Source organism: Chrysemys picta, chromosome 12 (genome assembly GCF_011386835.1).
Source record: "Chrysemys picta bellii isolate R12L10 chromosome 12, ASM1138683v2, whole genome shotgun sequence".
NCBI classification, from domain to species: Eukaryota; Metazoa; Chordata; order Testudines; family Emydidae; genus Chrysemys; species Chrysemys picta.
Window position 1 is genome coordinate 2,986,724 of NC_088802.1, and position 17,799 is coordinate 3,004,522.

General features: G+C 58.9%; 1 protein-coding gene across 1 annotated transcript; it reads left to right on the top strand.

The window, feature by feature from the left end:
* Positions 1 to 5,418: 5,418 nt before the first annotated feature.
* On the top strand, positions 5,419 to 16,121 carry LOC101940633 (uncharacterized). The gene is made up of 2 exons (XM_065564104.1): positions 5,419 to 5,542; positions 12,213 to 16,121. The coding sequence occupies exon 2, from the start codon at positions 12,398 to 12,400 to the stop codon at positions 13,922 to 13,924; it is 1,527 nt and encodes a 508-aa protein (XP_065420176.1). The 5' UTR covers positions 5,419 to 5,542; positions 12,213 to 12,397; the 3' UTR covers positions 13,925 to 16,121.
* Positions 16,122 to 17,799: the final 1,678 nt, after the last annotated feature.

The following is a 17,799-nucleotide window of genomic DNA, read 5'->3' on the forward strand; positions in this document are numbered from 1 at the left end:
CTCACGAGGATCCAAGGTGCCGAGGAAGGCGGACGCCTGCTGATAAAAACACAACCTCTCCGGGCCCAATGTCGGGGCGTAAACGTTGACGAGATTAACTACAAGCCCCTCCATGCAGACCCGGAGGTGCAGCAGGCGGCCCGGCACAGCCTCGGTGACCCCCAGCATCTCGGGCCGTAGGTCGGGGGAGAACAGGGTCGCCACTCCAGCCGTATGAACTGTGAGGTGGCTAAAATAGACCCTGTCCCCCCACTCCAGCCGCCAGCTAGCTTCAGCGGCCGGATCCGTATGGGTCTCCTGCAGGAAAATCACAGAGTACCCCCCCTCCCGAAGGAAGGAGAGCACCTGGCTCCTGCGGAGACCCACCCTACAGCCCCGGGTGTTCAATGTTGCAAAGATGATCAGTGCCATGAGGAGGGCTGGGGGGGATCCTCGCCGGCAGAGATGCCCACGGCCTCAGTCGGGCCGTGCAACAATCCGTGACCTACCCCATAGGCGATTAAGGAGTCTTGGAAGAGGCGGACCCGTTGGTAGGCCGCGGCGGCCTGCCTCCCGGTCCTCTTACCCTCCCCCATGAGGGCCCTCGCGGCCCAGAGGATTTGATGGAAATCCCCCCATCGCTAGAGTGCAAGCTGTACCTTGTTGCGGGAGCCACGGACGTCCTCAAGGAACTCCCGTAGCTCCTCTCTCAGCGTATGGGGGGGTGGGGTTATTGATCTATGGCTATCCCCCAGCGGGGCCCCTGTCACAGCCCCATGGCCCACCGAGACGGGCAAGCAGGGGGCAGACCCTCGACGTGGCGTCCGATGGGCTGGCGCCACGTGGCCCGCCTCAGACCCTGGCTCAATGGGGGGCGGTGGAGGGAAAATAGCAGCCCCTGGTGGGTCGGGACAGGGAAATACAAAGGCCGCTCCTTAGGGGTCATCCTCTGGGATATGGAAGGAGACAGCCCCAGGGGCGGCAATAGCATCATGGGAAGTGGAGGGGACAGGGACGGGGTCGGTGACAGGGGCAGGGTCGGAGTCAGGAATAGGGACAGGGGAAGGGGCGATAGTGGATCGGGGCCTCAGCAGCCAGGCCACTGGGTGGGGGGGGTGGCACCCCACAAAGGGGCTCAGGGATTTGCAGGGAGGGAGGTGGGCCTTCGGCGATGCCAGACTCGTGCTCCAAGGCAGACGGTAAGGCCACGGCATCCGTAGGTGGAGAATCAACGATGAGGCCCCCACCCGGAAAGGAGGTCGGCTGTCCCTCAGCCATGAGGGAGTCCCCTGGCGACTCGGGTCCCAGTTGCGTGGCACTGGCCGTTGCCTCAAGAGGTTCGGTGGCCGCTAGCGGGGTGCCATCTGCAGCTGGGATGGTGGAAGAGTCCCGGGGCTCCTCGGAGGCGGGAGTGGAAGCAGTGGGTAAGGGGACGGAATACGGGGAAAGGGGGGCCAAGGCGAGGTCGCTCAGATCGAGGCCCGCTGGCAGAGGGTTGTCCTCCCCCTGGGTAACCGGGGTCAGACCCAGGGCCTCGATCTCCTCATGAATGGAAGGGAGATCACCTTCCACCACCCCAGGGCTCTCCCCTCCTGCACCCGAAGCGACGCTTGCCTTGGTGCGTGCAGGGGCTTCAGATTGTAAGGGGGCGAGAGGGGCTCCATCAGGGCCTTCCATAGGAAGGGACACCGGAGGAGGGGTAGTGATTTCCTCCGATGCTGCCACGTCTTCCCTAGCCGGCAATGGTGGACAAAACCCACCCGGAGGCAAAGCGGAAGGCTCAGCGTCTGTTCCCCCCTTCCTGGTCTTCCGGGGGGGCTACCGCATCAGATGGAAGGAGCGGAGCTCGAGCCTTCCGCTTGCCCCGCTTCCCCTGCACTAAGGACCAGCCCTCCATGGCATCATCCGGGGGCTGGCTAACAGGAGTCGGGTCAGGGAGCAAGAGCGAAGGCTTAGGGACTCGGAGAGGCAATGGTGGGGCAGCATGTAGGAGGGAGGATTCTCTCTGGGGAATGCCGTCTTCTATGCCGGCGATATCCCTACCTCACCCTCCTCCACAGGCCCCGCCAGATCGCAGGCGGCAGAGACGGGGCCTTCTCGCTCGTCTGGGCGCACTGGGGGAGATACCCCTTGGGCCCGAGCGGGAGCATTGGTGGACCGGAAAGGAAGAGGGGCGGCTTCGGGCGCCGGGCAGCTCGGGGCGCCGGCAATGATGGGGCCGGCGCCCTGCCGGGGCTCGGGGGTCCCGGATGTCCCTCTGTGCCGGGCCAAAGGGCAGTCCCTCCGGACGTGTCCCATCACCCGGCAGAGGTAGCACCGGGCCTCCCCCGTTGAATAATGTACCCGGTAGCGGGCCCCCTGGTAGGGGACCAAGAAGGACCCCTCGAGCGCCTCACCGTCACGTGCCGCCGGTGGCAGTTGTAACTGTACCTGCCGGCGGTAGGAGAGGACATGACGGAGGGCGGGGTCTTTGCAGCCCAATGGGAGAGGGCTGACCACAGAGATCGGCCTCCCCAGGGTAGAGAGAGCGGGTAACAGGGCAGCATTTGGAAGGAAGGGAGGGACAGAAGTCAGGACCAGTCGGGCGCCCAGGTCTTCTAGCGGCTCCAGGGGGACATACATGCCCCCCACCACCAGGCCCTTCTCCACTGCCTCCTGGGCGGCGGCCTCCGATGCTAGGAAGAAGACTACTTTTCCATACATCTTGGAGGCCGCCACAATGGCCGTGGGCCCCACCACCCTCGCCAATGCCCACACGTAGGTCTCCACGTGGGGATAGGCGGGTACCAGGAGGCAACGGACGCCGTGCTTCCTGGTCAAGGTGGGGAAGGGGCCCCGGCCGCTATAGATGGTAGCGGAGGTGGTGGATGGGGGAGATGACGTAGCGGCAGGCGGGGGGGGCCGCCGCCACCTGGGCGTATGCCCTGGGAGTTGGGGATGGGACACCCATAGAGCTGGTGGAGGGAACAGCAGGGAGGGACGCCGCGGCTTGTTGCGGGGCCGTGGCAGTGGGGGCACCCCCTGCCATGGAGGGCCTGGCTTTTTAGCAGGGCCTTTACCCTTCTTCGTGCCCTGGCCCTTCCTGCTGGCTGGGGGGATTCCCCCAGAGTCAGAGGGGGCGAGGGACGTGGCAGCAGCGGAGGTCACCTCGTTACCCACCGCTGCCGGCGCTCCAGCAGGGATGGTAGCAGGTGACTCGGCAGCGGCGGTTGAGGTAGAGGCTATGGGGGAAGATGGTGGGGCGGGTGGAGGAGGGGCAGCAGGGTCTGCCCGAGGGGTCTCACTCTCCTCATCCTCTGCCATAATGAGGACGGGGGGAGAGCAAACACTGGAGGGGGGTAGGGAAGGGGGAAGCAGGTCGACCACTCCTCCCCGCTAGGCTGTAGGCAGGGGAGGAGGGCGCCAAAAAAGGGGGGGTGGATGGGGGTCTATCAAGGGCTAGGGGTCAGTCACCGACTCAGGGAAGGTTTCCGGCTCCTCTTGTTGCACCAAGGAAGAGAGGATAACACAGCATTGGGGGGAGGGGGCAGTGAGATAGATCAAACTAAAACGGAGATGGGCACAAGCGCATAGGAGGGGACATGGGTGTACGAGGGGAGGCGCTAATCAGGGCAAGGGGACCGCAGGGGGAAGGGAGTAACCAGGCGGGAAATGGGGCAGAGGAACCACGGGACTAGCTTCGGAGGCTGGGGCGGGTCAAACAGACAAAGGCTGCAGAGGGAAAGGGCGGGGCAGGCAAACAAACTGGAGCTAGCGAGGGGTTGGGGCAAGGGGGAGGGGCAAAAGGCAGCAAGGGGCAAATGGGTAGGCAGCAGGGGCAAAGCTGGGGGCTTGCTGCAGGGGGGAGGGGGTCAGTCAAAAGCGGGGGGTACGTGCACCCACGTGCGCTTGCAACAAAAAAGAAAGTCCTTGCAAGCTGGCTGCTGCGTCAGGCCCAATGGTGGCAACAGGGCGTGGCAAGCCTTGGGGAGCAGCTGAGTCCCAGAGGCAGGAGCCCAAGGCAGATGGTGAGTAGCCAGTGGGGGTGGTGGAGGGGGCAACGATGATGGTGGTGGTGGGGACGGGGGGGGGACACAGATGGACCAGGGGGCAGGCTCCACACCACACCCCCTGTGTCTCCACAAACACAGTCTAGATCCCCACCACAAGAGCACAGTTCAAAAGTTACTCAGTCCGGGAGGGCCCCCTCCACGGTGGTCTGTAGAATTACTACACGCTCCCCCACTGGCAGATGGTCTCTTCTTCTCCTCAGGGCTCCAGCAGCTCCCCAGCAGCAAACGCAGCAGCTCCAGGTGATAGTCTGGTGACCAGCAGGAAGGACCCTTCTTAGGTGGAGATGGTGGTGGCATCCTCAGCAGCAATGGTTGGGGTCTCTCCCTCCGCTCCTCTGGGGAGTGGGCCAGCAGGCCCCCCCCAAGGGGCTGTAGCTGGAGCAGTAGCACCCAAGGTGTGGGTGGGTCTAGCAGCTAGTCAGCCAGCAAGCAGGTAGCAGAGAAGAAGAAGGAGCAGCCCCCTCCCTCTAGGGCAGAGGGCTACAGGAGAGTGATCTATGAGTCCCAGGTCAGACAGGGTTTCTGCTCTCTGAGTGACCAGAGCAGGGACTGCACTAGAGTAATCAGGAACCTGCTAGAACCAGTTAAGACGGGCAGGCTAATTAGGACACCTGGAGCCAATTAAGAATTAAGAAGACGCTGCTAGAATTAATTAAGGCAGGCTAATCAGGGCTGAGGAGCACAAGCGTTATCAGACACCAGGAGGAAGGTCCTGTGGTGAGACTAAGGAAGGTGTTTGGAGGAGGCCATGGGGAAGTAGCCCAGGGAGTTGTAGCTGTCATGCAGCTGTTACAGGAGGCACTACAGACAGCTGCAATCCACAGGGCCCTGGGCTGGAACCCGGAGTAGAGGTCGGGGGGGGGGACGATTGCCCAGTCCCTGGTGAGGTGGCCCAGCTCCTCCTCCCCACTGTAAATTGGCCCAGCCTCAGTTTACCCCGACCCAGCTGTCAAACATCAGCCCCTCCTTTTCCTATTACCGGGGCATTGCCAGGGACACCTGAACAGAGGGGACCAGAGGACCGTAGCCCCATGAGTTTTTTCCTGCCTTAAAAGCAAGCGATGTGGGGAGGAGACAGAGAGGAGCAAGTGGGGTGCAGGTGTAGGAGAAGGGGCAGAGTGGGGACAGGGACAGTGGTTCCTCCAATTCTAGGGAGACTCTGGCACTCCTGCTCCTTGCTGCCCGGGGGAAAATCAGGCTGGGAGAGGGAAACTAATAAAGTTGCGGCCTGGTTAAGACCTGTCCCCCGCGTCCTTGGCGAACGCAGCTATTGCTCCACCGCATTCGGGACCAGCCTGTGTCTGAATTTTCAGTGATAACGTCATGTGACGTGGCAGTTTTCAACCAAGAGTGTTTCCGCTTTTCTCCAGCGTCTCGGCGTGCTTTCTGTGAACACAACGGAAAGTGAAAGGGAAAATTGTCACAGCTGGGGTGTGTCTGAAATCCTTCAGCCCACTGCCCGCTGGAGGAGCTGGAAGAAGCAGGGGAGTTTCACTGCTGGCTGCCCCCCAGTAAGTAGCACTGATGTTTCTCACATTTTTCTCTATCCTGGTTTTTGCGCCGATTCCCTGCAAAGCCCCAGGGCTGGCGTGGGTGTTAAACACACAAAGGGCCCTTCCGATGATCTCGCCTGCGCAGCACAGGGTGGGAAACTCACCCCCCCACCCCCCCGTGATCCTTGCATGCAGCCAGGGCCAGTGCAAGGATATTTTGCGCCCTAGGCGAAACTTCCACCTTGCGCCCTCCCACTCTGCCCGGGGAGCCAGGGCCGTCCCTAGCTATTTTGGTGCCCTACGCAGCCCCCTGTGGGGGGCTGTGTGGGGCCCGAGGCCTCCACAGGGGGAAGGAGGGGCCCCAGGCCTCCGTGGGGGGGCTGTGTGGGGCCCCGCCCCAGGCCTCCATGAGGGACTGGGGGGATGGCCACTTCCTGCAGGAAGTGAAGTGACCTGGCCCCACCCTGCTCCACTCCCCTGGCTCCCAGCCACACCGCCAGCGAGTGCCGGGGGTGGGGCGGTTCTCCCCTCCCCCCAAGCCTGGGAGCCAGGGGAGCAGAGCAGGCTGGGGCCAGGTCGCTCCACTTACCATGTGGTGAGTGCAGGGTCGGGCCTGGCTGCAGTCTTCAGCAGAGCCGGGGCAGGGCAGGGGAGGGAAGAGGTGGGGTTGTGCCAGGGCAGGGGCCATGGAGAAGAGCCAGGGAGCCCCCCTCGCGGCAGCTCCCTGCCCCCCTCCACCTGGGGAGCTCCCCCATAGCAGCTTCCCGCTCCACCCTAAGGCACCCCCTGTGGCAGCCCCCCCCTCTGCCCAGGCAGGCCCCCCCCCGCAGCAGCTCCCCTCCCCAGCTCACCTCCGCTCTGCCTTCTCCCCTGAGCACGCCGGCACTGCTCCACTTCTCCCACTTCCCAGGCTTGCAGTGCCAATCAGCTGTTTGGCATGGCAAGCCTGGGAGGGGAGGAGAATTAGAGCGAGAGCTGCATGCTCAGGGGAGAAAGCGGAGCAAAGAGCTGGGGCAGGGAGCGGTTCCCATGCGCGCACACACACCCCATTACTTGCTGAGGGCAGCCCTCCCCGTGCTCTTCTGCCCCAGCTCACCTCCACTCCACCACCTCCCCTGAGTGCACTTTTTGGCACCCCCCAACCACTTGGCGCCCTAGGCGGCTGCCTAGTTCACCTAGTGGTTGCACCGGCCCGGCCTGCAGCCTGCACTTAGGATGATCCTTTAGACCGGCTGGAGCTGTAAACACCCTGTTTCATTTCTGGGAGCAGAGATGGAGCCCCCCCTCCTCCTCTGTTTCCTGCGGCTGGCGCTGTCACCTCCAAAGCAGGGTGTTCCTCCCAGGCAGGAACCACCTTTTCTGCTCCATGGGGCCACATGGGGGTGCAAGGTCACATGACATTGACCCCCCCCCCCCCATTTCTGTGACCCCAGAGCTGCACAGCCCGGCTGAAAAGAGAAGGTTCTGCTCAGCTCCCTGGACTCTGCAGCTGGACACTATCGTCTGGGTGCTTGTGCTGGTCGAGCTCCCTTCTGTGAGCTGGGGGCCATCTTCATTTTGTACAACACTGACTTCCCACGGTGGGGTGGGGACAAGGAAGCGGATGGGGTGAGGAAGAGAAGGGGATGGGGGAAGCCGGGCAGGGGGATGAGGCAGTGGGGAAGGAAGGGGTTGGGATGGGGAGGAGATGGAGCGGTGAGGAAGAGAAGAGGATGGGGGATGCGGGGGCAGGGGGATGAGGCAGTGGGGAAGGAAGGGGTGGGATGGGGAGGAGATGGAGCGGTGAGGAAGAGAAGAGGATGGGGGATGCGGGGGCAGGGGGAAGAGGCTGTGGGGAAGGAAGGGGTGGGATGGGGAGGAGATGGAGCGGTGAGGAAGAGAAGAGGATGGGGGATGCGGGGGCAGGGGGAAGAGGCAGTGGGGAAGGAAGGGGCTGAGATGGGGAGGAGATGGAGCGGTGGGGAAGAGAAGGGGATGGGGGATGCGGGGGCAGGGGGAAGAGGCTGTGGGGAAGGAAGGGGGTGGGATGGGGAGGAGATGGAGCGGTGAGGAAGAGAAGGGGATGGGGGGCAGGGGGAAGAGGCTGTGGGGAAGGAAGGGGTGGGATGGGGAGGAGATGGAGCGGTGAGGAAGAGAAGAGGATGGGGGATGCGGGGGCAGGGGGAAGAGGCAGTGGGGAAGGAAGGGGGTGGGATGGGGAGGAGATGGAGCGGTGAGGAAGAGAAGAGGATGGGGGATGCGGGGGCAGGGGGAAGAGGCAGTGGGGAAGGAAGGGGGTGGGATGGGGAGGAGATGGAGCGGTGGGGAACAGAAGGGGATGGGGGATGCGGGGGCAGGGGGAAGAGGCAGTGGGGAAGGAAGGGGGTGGGATGGGGAGGAGATGGAGCGGTGAGGAAGAGAAGGGGATGGGGGATGCGGGGGCAGGGGGAAGAGGCAGTGGGGAAGGAAGGGGGTGGGATGGGGAGGAGATGGAGCGGTGAGGAAGAGAAGGGGATGGGGGATGGGGGGCAGGGGGAAGAGGCTGTGGGGAAGGAAGGGGGTGGGATGGGGAGGAGATGGAGCGGTGAGGAAGAGAAGGGGATGGGGGATGCGGGGGCAGGGGGAAGAGGCAGTGGGGAAGGAAGGGGGTGGGATGGGGAGGAGATGGAGCGGTGAGGAAGAGAAGGGGATGGGGGATGCAGGGGCAGGGGGAAGAGGCTGTGGGGAAGGAAGGGGGTGGGATGGGGAGGAGATGGAGCGGTGGGGAAGAGAAGGGGATGGGGGATGCGGGGGCAGGGGGAAGAGGCAGTGGGGAAGGAAGGGGGTGGGATGGGGAGGAGATGGAGCGGTGGGGAAGGGAAAGAGGGGAGCAGGGGAAGCGGGGGAGGAGCAGGAGCCCAGCATGCAGATCCCCTTGGCAGCAGCTGGGGTTCCCCTGCTAAGCAGGCCCATCAAACCCTCACCCTGACAAGCCCCACCTCCCCTGCATCTGTACCACCCCAATGAGCCCCCCGCAGAGACCCTCCCCACTGAGTCACAACCACCTACACCTGGACCCCCTCTCAAATGAGCCCCATCTCCCCTGCACCCAGATAGGGTGACCAGATGTCCCGATTTTATAGGGACAGTCCCATTTTTTGGGTCTTTTTCTTATATAGGCTCCTATCACCCCCCACCCCCTGTCCTGCTTTTTCACACTTGCTGTCTGGTCACCCTACACCCAGACCCCATCCCCCTCTGAGCTTCAAACACTTTCATTTGGTCCCCCCTGCAGACTCCCATTGCCCCTGCACCTGGCACCTCCCTGTGCATCCAGATCCCCCACGGAGCTGCCTGCACCCAGACTGCCCCCCACACACAGACCCCTCTTACCCCCCCCACAGACCCCTCTGATCCCCATCTGGAACCCCCCACACTAAGTCCCTCTACACTGGGATCCTGCTGCCGGGCTGAGCCTCCCTGCCCACATCTGGGGCGCCTGGCACAAAAGGGGCTGGGCCCAGGGTGTTTCTGTGGCAGGCCTGACCCTTGTGCTGGGATAGGGTCAGGTTCAGCCTCACGGCCAAGTCCCTGTTCCAGGGGGAGGGGGAGGCTGCAGGGATCTCCCACCCCAGTGGCCTGTGCTCCCTCCTGCCATGGTGCAGCTTCCACATTCATTTATTGTAACAAAAAATGGCAGAATTTTAAAATATGATGCACAGAATTTGATGCCGAATCCCCTCAGGACTGTGGGGCACTGTACAGCTGTGATGGTGGGACTGGGAAGGGGTTGCTGGGCAGTCGGGGATCTGGGGGGGGGCGGATATGGGCAGGGGGTGTGGTGTGCAGGGTGCTGTGCAGTTGTGGTGGGAGGTCAGTGGGAAGGGTCTCTAGGCAGGGGGTGCTGGGCATAGAGGATCCAGTGGCACTGGGCGTAGGGATCTGCGGGGGAGGTCTCTGGGCGAGGGGGCGCCGGGCGTAGGGATCCGTGGGGGAGGTCTCTGGGCGAGGGGGCGCCGGGCGTAGGGATCCGTGGGGGAGGTCTCTGGGCGAGGGGACGCCGGGCGTAGGGATCCATGGGGGGAGGTCTCTGGGCAGGGAGTGCTGGCTGGGCACAAAGATCTGCGTGGGAGGTCTCTGGGCGAGGGGGTGCTGGGCATAGGGATCTGCGGGAGAGGTCTCTGGGCGAGGGGGGGCCGGGCATAGGGATCTGCGGGGGAGATCTCTGGGTGAGGGGGAGCCAGGCGTAAGAATCTGCGGGGGAGGTCTCTGGGCGAGGGGGTGCCAGGCGTAGGGATCTGCGGGGGAGGTCTCTGGGTGAGGGGGCGCCGGGCGTAGGGCTCTGTGGGGCGGAGGTCTCTGGGTGAGGGGGTGCTGGGCATGAGATCAGGGCACTGGGCAGGGGGCAGTGTGGAAGGGACACACTGGGAGTGCAGGGATGGGCGGGCCAGTGTGCATATAGCAGTTGTGGGTTTGTAAACAGTGCCCTTGTGCTGGGCTGAGGGGGGCTGCTCCCGCTGCGCCTCATTGCCCCCAACTGGCCCCTCGTGCTGCGGACCGCCCCCAGCACATGCCTTATTTCCCAATGGGGGTCCACAAATATGTTTGGCGCTGGGCCCGCAAAAAGTTAATCTGGCCCTGGCTCCGCCCACATAGTCCTGAGCCCACAGTCCTCTGCCTCTAGAAGACTCCCCATCCCGTAGGACACCCAGCCGGAACAGCTCCTTTGCCACCCTATCGCGGGCAATGTGATGACCCTGGGGGGTACTAGGGTTGCCACCTGGCCAGTTTTTGTGCTGCCTTGCCAGTTAAAAGATTTAACATGCCAGGATTTTGTTTTTTCACGTTGGAGCGCTCTGCAGTTCTCATCCCTGGAGTCCAGACTATGGCGCCGGGCTAGCAGTAAGGTTAAAAAAAGCAACAACGTAACATAAAACTGCACAATTTGTCTTGTGTGAGTGTCCGCGATGGGTCTCTAAAACAGACTAGTAGTCACTTGCTACAGTGTTGCTGGGGCCCATTTTGCTGGTGTGTGTGTGTGTGTGTGTGTGAGAACCAGCTTTCACTTCTTCCCTGCCTGCCTCTCACACACAGCTCTGTGCCAGGTGCTGCCCTGTCTCCCCCGGCCAAAGCCCTGGGCTTGCACCATTCTGGGTGACTATTTCGCTGAACTTTCCTGGGGTGGACAGGGCAGGGGTGGATTGTAGGTCCCTGGATCCTGCCTCTCCTTCATCCTCCGGGCTGCAAATTGCAACCTCCCTTCCCCGAAAGAGGGTTTAATTGCCCGCTCTCAAGCCCTTATCTGCCCAATGGATTTATGTCACCTGTGCTGAGTCAGTCGTATTTTCAAGAAGTTTTCTGACCTTTCACCGATGACATCTATGGCTGTCTGCCAGGCAGTCCCGAATGCCAGTGCTTTCACGGGCATGACGTAGCCCCATTTCTGAAATGCCTAGAACAGAGCCCTAAAAAAATGATCAGAAAAAGCTCAGAGACAGGAAGAGATGCAAGACACTGGGCTGGTTCTGAATTACCTGAAGGGGTTTCTTTTCCAATCTCCTCCGTTTCAACAAAAAGAGCAGCAGCCACCACCTTTGTTTCCCTAGGCACAAGCATTGGATGAGAATAACGTGGGATGTATGTGTTTAAGGATCTAGCCCCCAGTTCAACTTTATATCTAGGTACCCCCTTCCCTCACCCCCCCCACCCCAATGAAAGGGTCTGTTGTGGATGATGTCCATACAGATGGACCTTTTACCATAGTTAATTCATTGCAATCGGTCCTACACAAAGGTCTGATGTTACCGGGGGCCTGAGTTTGTTCCAATCTCTACTTCATAGCAGTTTTACAAAGAAACATCAGTAAGTGCTAGTAATGAGGTACACTTTAACACTTACCGTACATTGTGCTAACTTAATTCTTCACTTCATGAGGGATTTTAGTGGAGAATCCCTCCCCATCACTGTCTCTAGCACAGTTTCCGACAGAAATTGCAACTAACAAACAGAAAGGGGCAAATTCTGCTCTCCTCAGCACTGCTGGAAATCTGGAGTAACTGCCTGGGTTTCACCCATTATTCTGAACTTGGAATTGTGTGAATGAGAACAGAATATGGCCCCTCTTCTTTGCTTTTTAGTGTTGATCTTGGGGCTCCAAGATTTTCAATAATAGATTTGAAATTCTACTCGGTTTAGAATGTCCATCAATCATTTGTGCATTGGGAATGTAAAAATACAGAAACCGCTGCTAGAAAAAACGCTTCAGTTGCCGGGTACCATGAGACAGTCTTTCCGTTAGGGTGTAATGAAATATGGTTCATGGGCATCATCCAAATCGTTGCAGGACCACAAGGTCTGAAGTAGTTATCTGCAGGGTAGTGGTGGGGGGTTATAATTTTTCAAATCTACTTGTGGCTTAAGTGTGGCCCCTAGAATCACAGTGAAAGTTACCCCTGCCCCCAAAAAATTTGAAATGGTGCTCCCCCCCCCACCTCACTCTCACCAGGACTGTCTAAATCAGCCATAGCTCCATTGGACTCAATGGGGCCAGATCCAGATGGAGTCAATGGGCCGTAGCTCCATTGGAGTCAATGGGGCCAGCTACTTGGTGTAGCTCTGACAGCGGAGCGGTGCTGAGTTACTGCTGTTGGAGATCTGACTGTATCTATTCGAGTAGCTCTTTGTCCCTCCCCATCGAGCCCCAGCTGAGATGATCTCGTTCATTTTCCAGATCCCAAGAGAAGCAGGCACTGGGTGAAGCAGGAATTTCCCACACACCATGGCTCGTGCATGACACACACACACACACACACACCCCTCGGATCATCCCCAGAGAGCGAGGACTGGACGCATCAGGTGAAGCACAGCTGGTAGCTCAGACTCATTGGGTCCAGAGGCCTCGAGTCCCTCCAGAACATGTTTCCTAAGCTGAGGCAGCGCACCTCCAGGATCCGAGGGGTCGAGAGAATCCCGCCAGCTCAATCTGCAGGAGCCGAACTGCGCACAGAATCCGGGGTTCCTATCCGTTGGCCCAAATGGCCCTTCAGGATGTTCATTATTGCCACAGAATTGATGCTCAGTGCCTGGTACCGCTTTGCCCCGCAGCCCTTGATTCAGAAAGTGGAAAGGTGGAAGGGGCCAGAGCAGCTGAACGTTGGGAACCTAAAGAAAGCTCAGGGCCGACTGCAGTCCCGGGGACTGATGAACCCAGAGCTGAGAAGGTGCTTTGAGCTGGCCCTGGAGGAGTTCCCCCGGGAGCCCCTGTGTGTGCAGAACAACGCCCAGTTAGTCATTGAGCTGGGGGGACAGCGGCTGGTGTTTGTCTCTGGAGCAGCCAGGTGTGAGATCACAGTGTCCCACACCAATGGGGAACCCCACTACCATGTGCAAGAGCCCACAGGGGATGTGTACCTGGCCAGGTTATGCTCCCGTCCCCAGCCGCTGACCGTGGAGACCCTGCAGGGTGTGCAGGATGCGCTGGAGAAGCGCGGGGTGCCGGACAAGAAGCTGGTAGCCTGCCTTAAGCGGGCCCTGGTGGAGTTCCCCCGAGAGCCTCGGTGTGTGCAGCGCAACGCCCAGATGGTGATCAGGCATGACCACACCGAGCTGGTGTTTGTGTCGGGCCAGGGGAAATGCGAGATCACTGTGTCTGAAGGTGACGGGGAGCCCTGCTACAAGGTGAAGGAGTCCACAGTGATGGTGTATTGGAAGTGGTTACGTTCCCACCCACAAAGGCTGAGCGTGGGGAGCCTGCAGAGAATTCGGGACAGGCTGGAGTCCTGGGGGGTGATGACCAAGGAGCTGAGATGCTCCTTTGATCTGGTGCTGAGGGAATTCCCCAAGGAGCCAGAGTGCGTCCGGGAGAACGCCAAGATGTGCGTTTCCTGGGACGAGACGAAGCTGCGGCTGATCTCCGAAGATGGGGACTGCGAGGTCTCCGTGACCTGCTGTGACGGGAAACCCAGCTACGAGGTGAAGGTGAAGAGCTGGGCGATGTATCAGGAGAGGATGCATCTCTCTGAGCAGCCACTGAGCATTGAGAACCTGGAGGGCGTGCGGAGGGAGGTGAGGGGTCTGTCAGGGACTCCCGAGAAGGTCAAGGAGACCTTGAACGTGGCTGTTAAGGATTTCTCTAATGAGCTGGGCTGCCTGCAGGAGAACACCCGGCTGGTCATTGAGTGCGACAGGGGCGAGATGGTCTTTGTCTCCGGGAAAGGGGAGAATAAAGTGAACGTGTGCACCATTGACGGGAAGCCCAGTTACAATGTCAGAGCCACCACTTTAGTAGCTTTCTGGAGGGAGATCCTGAAACTATTCCACAAGCTCTGGGAGGCCTTGGTGAAGTTCATCTCCCAAGTCTTGGGCAAAGTCTTAGACAAAGTCTTGGGCAAAGTCTTGGGCAAAGTCCTAGACAAAGTCTTGGGCAAAGTCCTACCAATCTGATGGCAGAGTAGTGAGGTGACTGGCCTAGACCCCACTCCCCTGCCAGAGACATGGAGAACCCAGGAGTCCTGGCTCTCAGCTTCTCTGTGACCGGGGTAGAGGGATCTTGGGACAGTGCACCCCAAACATATGTGGCATATAGGGTATAGAAACACAGCTAAATTGAAGCTGGAATTTGAATTCCCCCAGGAATAGATTCACAGATTGCAAGGCCAGAATGAACCACCGTTATCATCTACTCCGATCTTCTGCCTAATATCGGCCCTAGGATGTCCCTGAATTAATTCCTCTTTGGACTAGGGCAAGATCTCTTAGATCAACTTCCCATCCCTGATTTTAAAACGGCCAGTGATGGAGGTGGCTAGAAACTGAAATATATAAATGTATTTCCTTTGCCTTAACTAAGTGTATCCCTGTACCTTTAAACTGCTGTCGGTCAGCTAAGTCAGGAAGTTCTTAGGAAATCCACCCATCTGTATATTTCTTTCTCTAACCTCATAAGGTGCTAAAAAACTCACCAAAGTTCATCCGTCTGTGAGCATGTGGACACGGGGAAATCGACCAGAGTAGTTATAGGGGAATAATTAGATCACTCTAGCAACACCAGCATGATTCCCCATGTGGCCACTCTGTACGGCTTGACTGTGTGTAAAGCGGAGAAACTATATCGCGGTATAATTCTCCATTCAATTTCCCCACGTAGAAAAGCTGTTCGACCCTAAATCTAAGTGCCTATTTTCCTGTGGAGATCGATTTGTTTCTAGCCCATAGGGCTGATTTAACCTTTATTGTATTCAGCTGTAATGCAAGTAACCTACAGGCTTGTACCCTGTAAGACATTAGCTTCAGCAACTTAGCATAAGTATAGTTAAGTAGGGTAGACCCGCGACCTGTCGTATAGAGAGATGGCCTGACGGTTCCCTCTCAATTTTGGGACCTAGCTAATGAGTTGGTGACATGGGGCCAGAAAGGGTTAAGCGACTAGCAGGCTAAATGACCCAAATTCTACCTTGAAAGATATATTAGAAAAGTATGTACATGATCATTAGGGCTATTCCTTATAAATAGCTAACGAAGCCAGGTTAGAAAGACTAGAGCTTTGAAATGTAGACTTGTACTGGTAGAGAATTGGAAGAAGATAGTGATTGTATTGGTCTGTGTTTCCCGATATCTTGTTAGAGGTTAACAATGTAACCAGACAGTTCCTGTCTGTTACTATGTTCTACTGATTCAAGGATCAAAAGGGAATACAGGTCTGTCTCATCTTATGCTGGGGTTACATTCCGCAGTCAGGGCATAAAGCGAAAACTGCGTATAGTCAAAATTAGATTGAGTGGAATGGCGGGCGGAATCGCCCGCACTACAGGTACAGTATTTAAATAGTTATTTTTCTCTTTTTTTGTTTTTGTTTTGTTTTTGCCGACCGTGTAAAGCTGAATTCGCGCAGGTTAAATGCACGTAAGATGCGACAGACCTGTATTAATGTTTAGATGGAAGTTGGGTGTAATAACATTATTGTCTCTATTTCTCTTTGAAGTCTGTAGTAAACTATGAATGGCTTAATGGAGAATTACCTCACACTGATGAATGCAATCACCTTTGTATACACAGGCAATAAGAGGTTTTACTGCAAAGCCGCAATGTGTATTACCTAGTCTTCACCCAAGGAATAGCTGCTCTCAAGAGGCTATTCACAGCCTGCCAGAGATTTATAAAAGAACTCTCAGGGCCCCGTCCTGTCATCTCAGATCTCCTTAAACCTGGTCAGGGAAAGCTTAAGTCGCAAGACTGAGGTGTCCAGATCCACCTGCTGCTGCTTGTGAGAGAATTTGAACAAACTCTATATTAACTGTCTAATTGGATTATAACCCGATGAGCTGATTCTGGGAAGAACTTTTTTGCAACTCATCAGCTCACCATCTCTACTACGAACCTGCCCTAAGAACAGCTGTCATATCTGCTGGTTTAACAATCTTTTAACCACAATACACTCTCTCTTTTCTTTTTTTAATAAACTTTAGTTTGGTTAATAAGAATTGGCTGTAAACGCGTATTTGGGTGAGAGCTGAAATATTCATTGACCTGGCGGGTGATGTGTCCGATCCCTTAGACTGGTAGACCTTCATATATGATGAACAAGATTTTCACTAATCCTCACCATATTTGACCTGGCTGTCTGGGTTGGGAGCCTGTGACAGGGTGCCAGGGCCGGTCCAAGGAAGTTTCGTGCCCTAGGCGAAACTTCCACCTTGCACCCCCCCCAGCTAAAATCGCCCCCCCCCACAGCAGTTAACCCAGCCCCCCACCCGGGGAGCCCCCCCTGCAGCAGCTAACCCCCCTCCGCAGCTAACCCCACCCGGGGAGCCCCCCCCCGCAGCAGCTAACCCCGCCCAGGGAGACTCCCCCCTGTGGAAGCTAACCTGCCCAGGGAGCACCCCCCCCCGTAGCAGCTAACCCCACTTGGGGAGACCCCCCCCATGGCAGCTAACCCCCCCGGGGAGACCCTCCCCTGCAGAAGCTAACCCCGCCTGGGGAGCCCCCCCCCCAGCTCACCTCGGCTCCACCTCCTCTGCTGAGCACGCCGGCGCCGCTCTAATTCTCCTCCCCTCCCAGGCTTGTGATGCCGATTGGAGGAGACTTAGAGCGGTGGCTGTGTGCTCAGTGGAGGTGATCTGGGGTGGGGAGCGGTTCCCCAATGCATCCACCCCTGTTACTGCGGGTGGCCCTCCCCACACCCCACCACCCCAGCTTACCTTCACTCCGTCTCCTCGCAGGAGTGGCATGTTTGTAGAAATTTTGGTGGTGCCCAGAACCCGCCCCCACCCAAACTCCGCCCCCCCAAACTCCGCTCCCCACCTGCCCAAGGCTCTGGGAGGGAGTTTGGGTGAGGGAGGATGTCTGGGTTGCAGGCCCCAGGCTGGAGCAGGGGATTAGGGTGCAGGCTCTGGGAGGGGTGTAGAGGGATGGAAGGGGTGCAGAGGGATGGGGTGCAGGGGTGAGGGCTGTGGCTGCAGATGAGGGGTTTGGAGTGTGGGAGGGGCTCAGGGCGGGTGTAGGGGTGTGGGGATGAGGGCTCTGGCTGGGACTGGGGATAAGGTGTTTGGGGTGCTGGAGGGGCTCAGGGCTGGGGCAGAGGGTTGAGGGTGCGTTGGGGGGGGTGAAAGCTCTGACTGGGGGTGTGGGCTCTGGGGTGTGGGCTCTGGGGTGGGGCAGGGCTGGGGATGAGTTGGGGTACAGGCAGGCTGCTCCGGGACAGGGGCCAGAGAGGAGGACTCGCCTCAGCTCTTTCCCTGCCGGCAGCAGCAAGTTCTGGGGGAGGAGCCCCCCTTTCCCACCCCCCAGCAGCACACTCACCCCCACCACTGTCACTACATGTGCTCCTAGGGCCCCTCTCAGGTCCTGGAATCTCCTGCACTTCCCCCATGGTGGGGCGCTGTATGTGCCTCCTCCCCTGCTGTTGCCCCTGACTGTAGCCTCACTGGGGGTGAGGGATGGGGCTGCCTCCTTGCCCAGCATGGGGCAGGAGCGGTGACTGCGGGCAGGGGGGGCCCCCGTGCTGCTGGAGGGTCCCATTGGAAAATGAAAGGGTCTGACGGGGAAGGACAGGCTCACAGTCAGTCTGCCCTGGAAGTGGAGAGGAGGGCACTCGGGGAAGGTGGGGGGGGCTGCAGGTGAGGCCGGGGGGACACATGGCCCCAAGTATTGCTGGAGCTGGGTCCCTGGCTCTGAATATTGCTGGTGCCCAAGCACCACATAGATATGGAACTCACTGCCTATGCCTCCTCTCCTGAGCGGGCTTTTAGGCACCCCCAACCACTAGGTGCCCTAGGTGGCTGCCTAGTTTGCCTAAATGGTTGCACTGGCCCTGCAGGGTG

Coding starts and splice junctions, on each gene's coding strand:
- LOC101940633 (XM_065564104.1), top strand. CDS start 12,398: ATGTTTCCTAAGCTGAGGCAGCGCACCTCCAGGATCCGAGGGGTCGAG.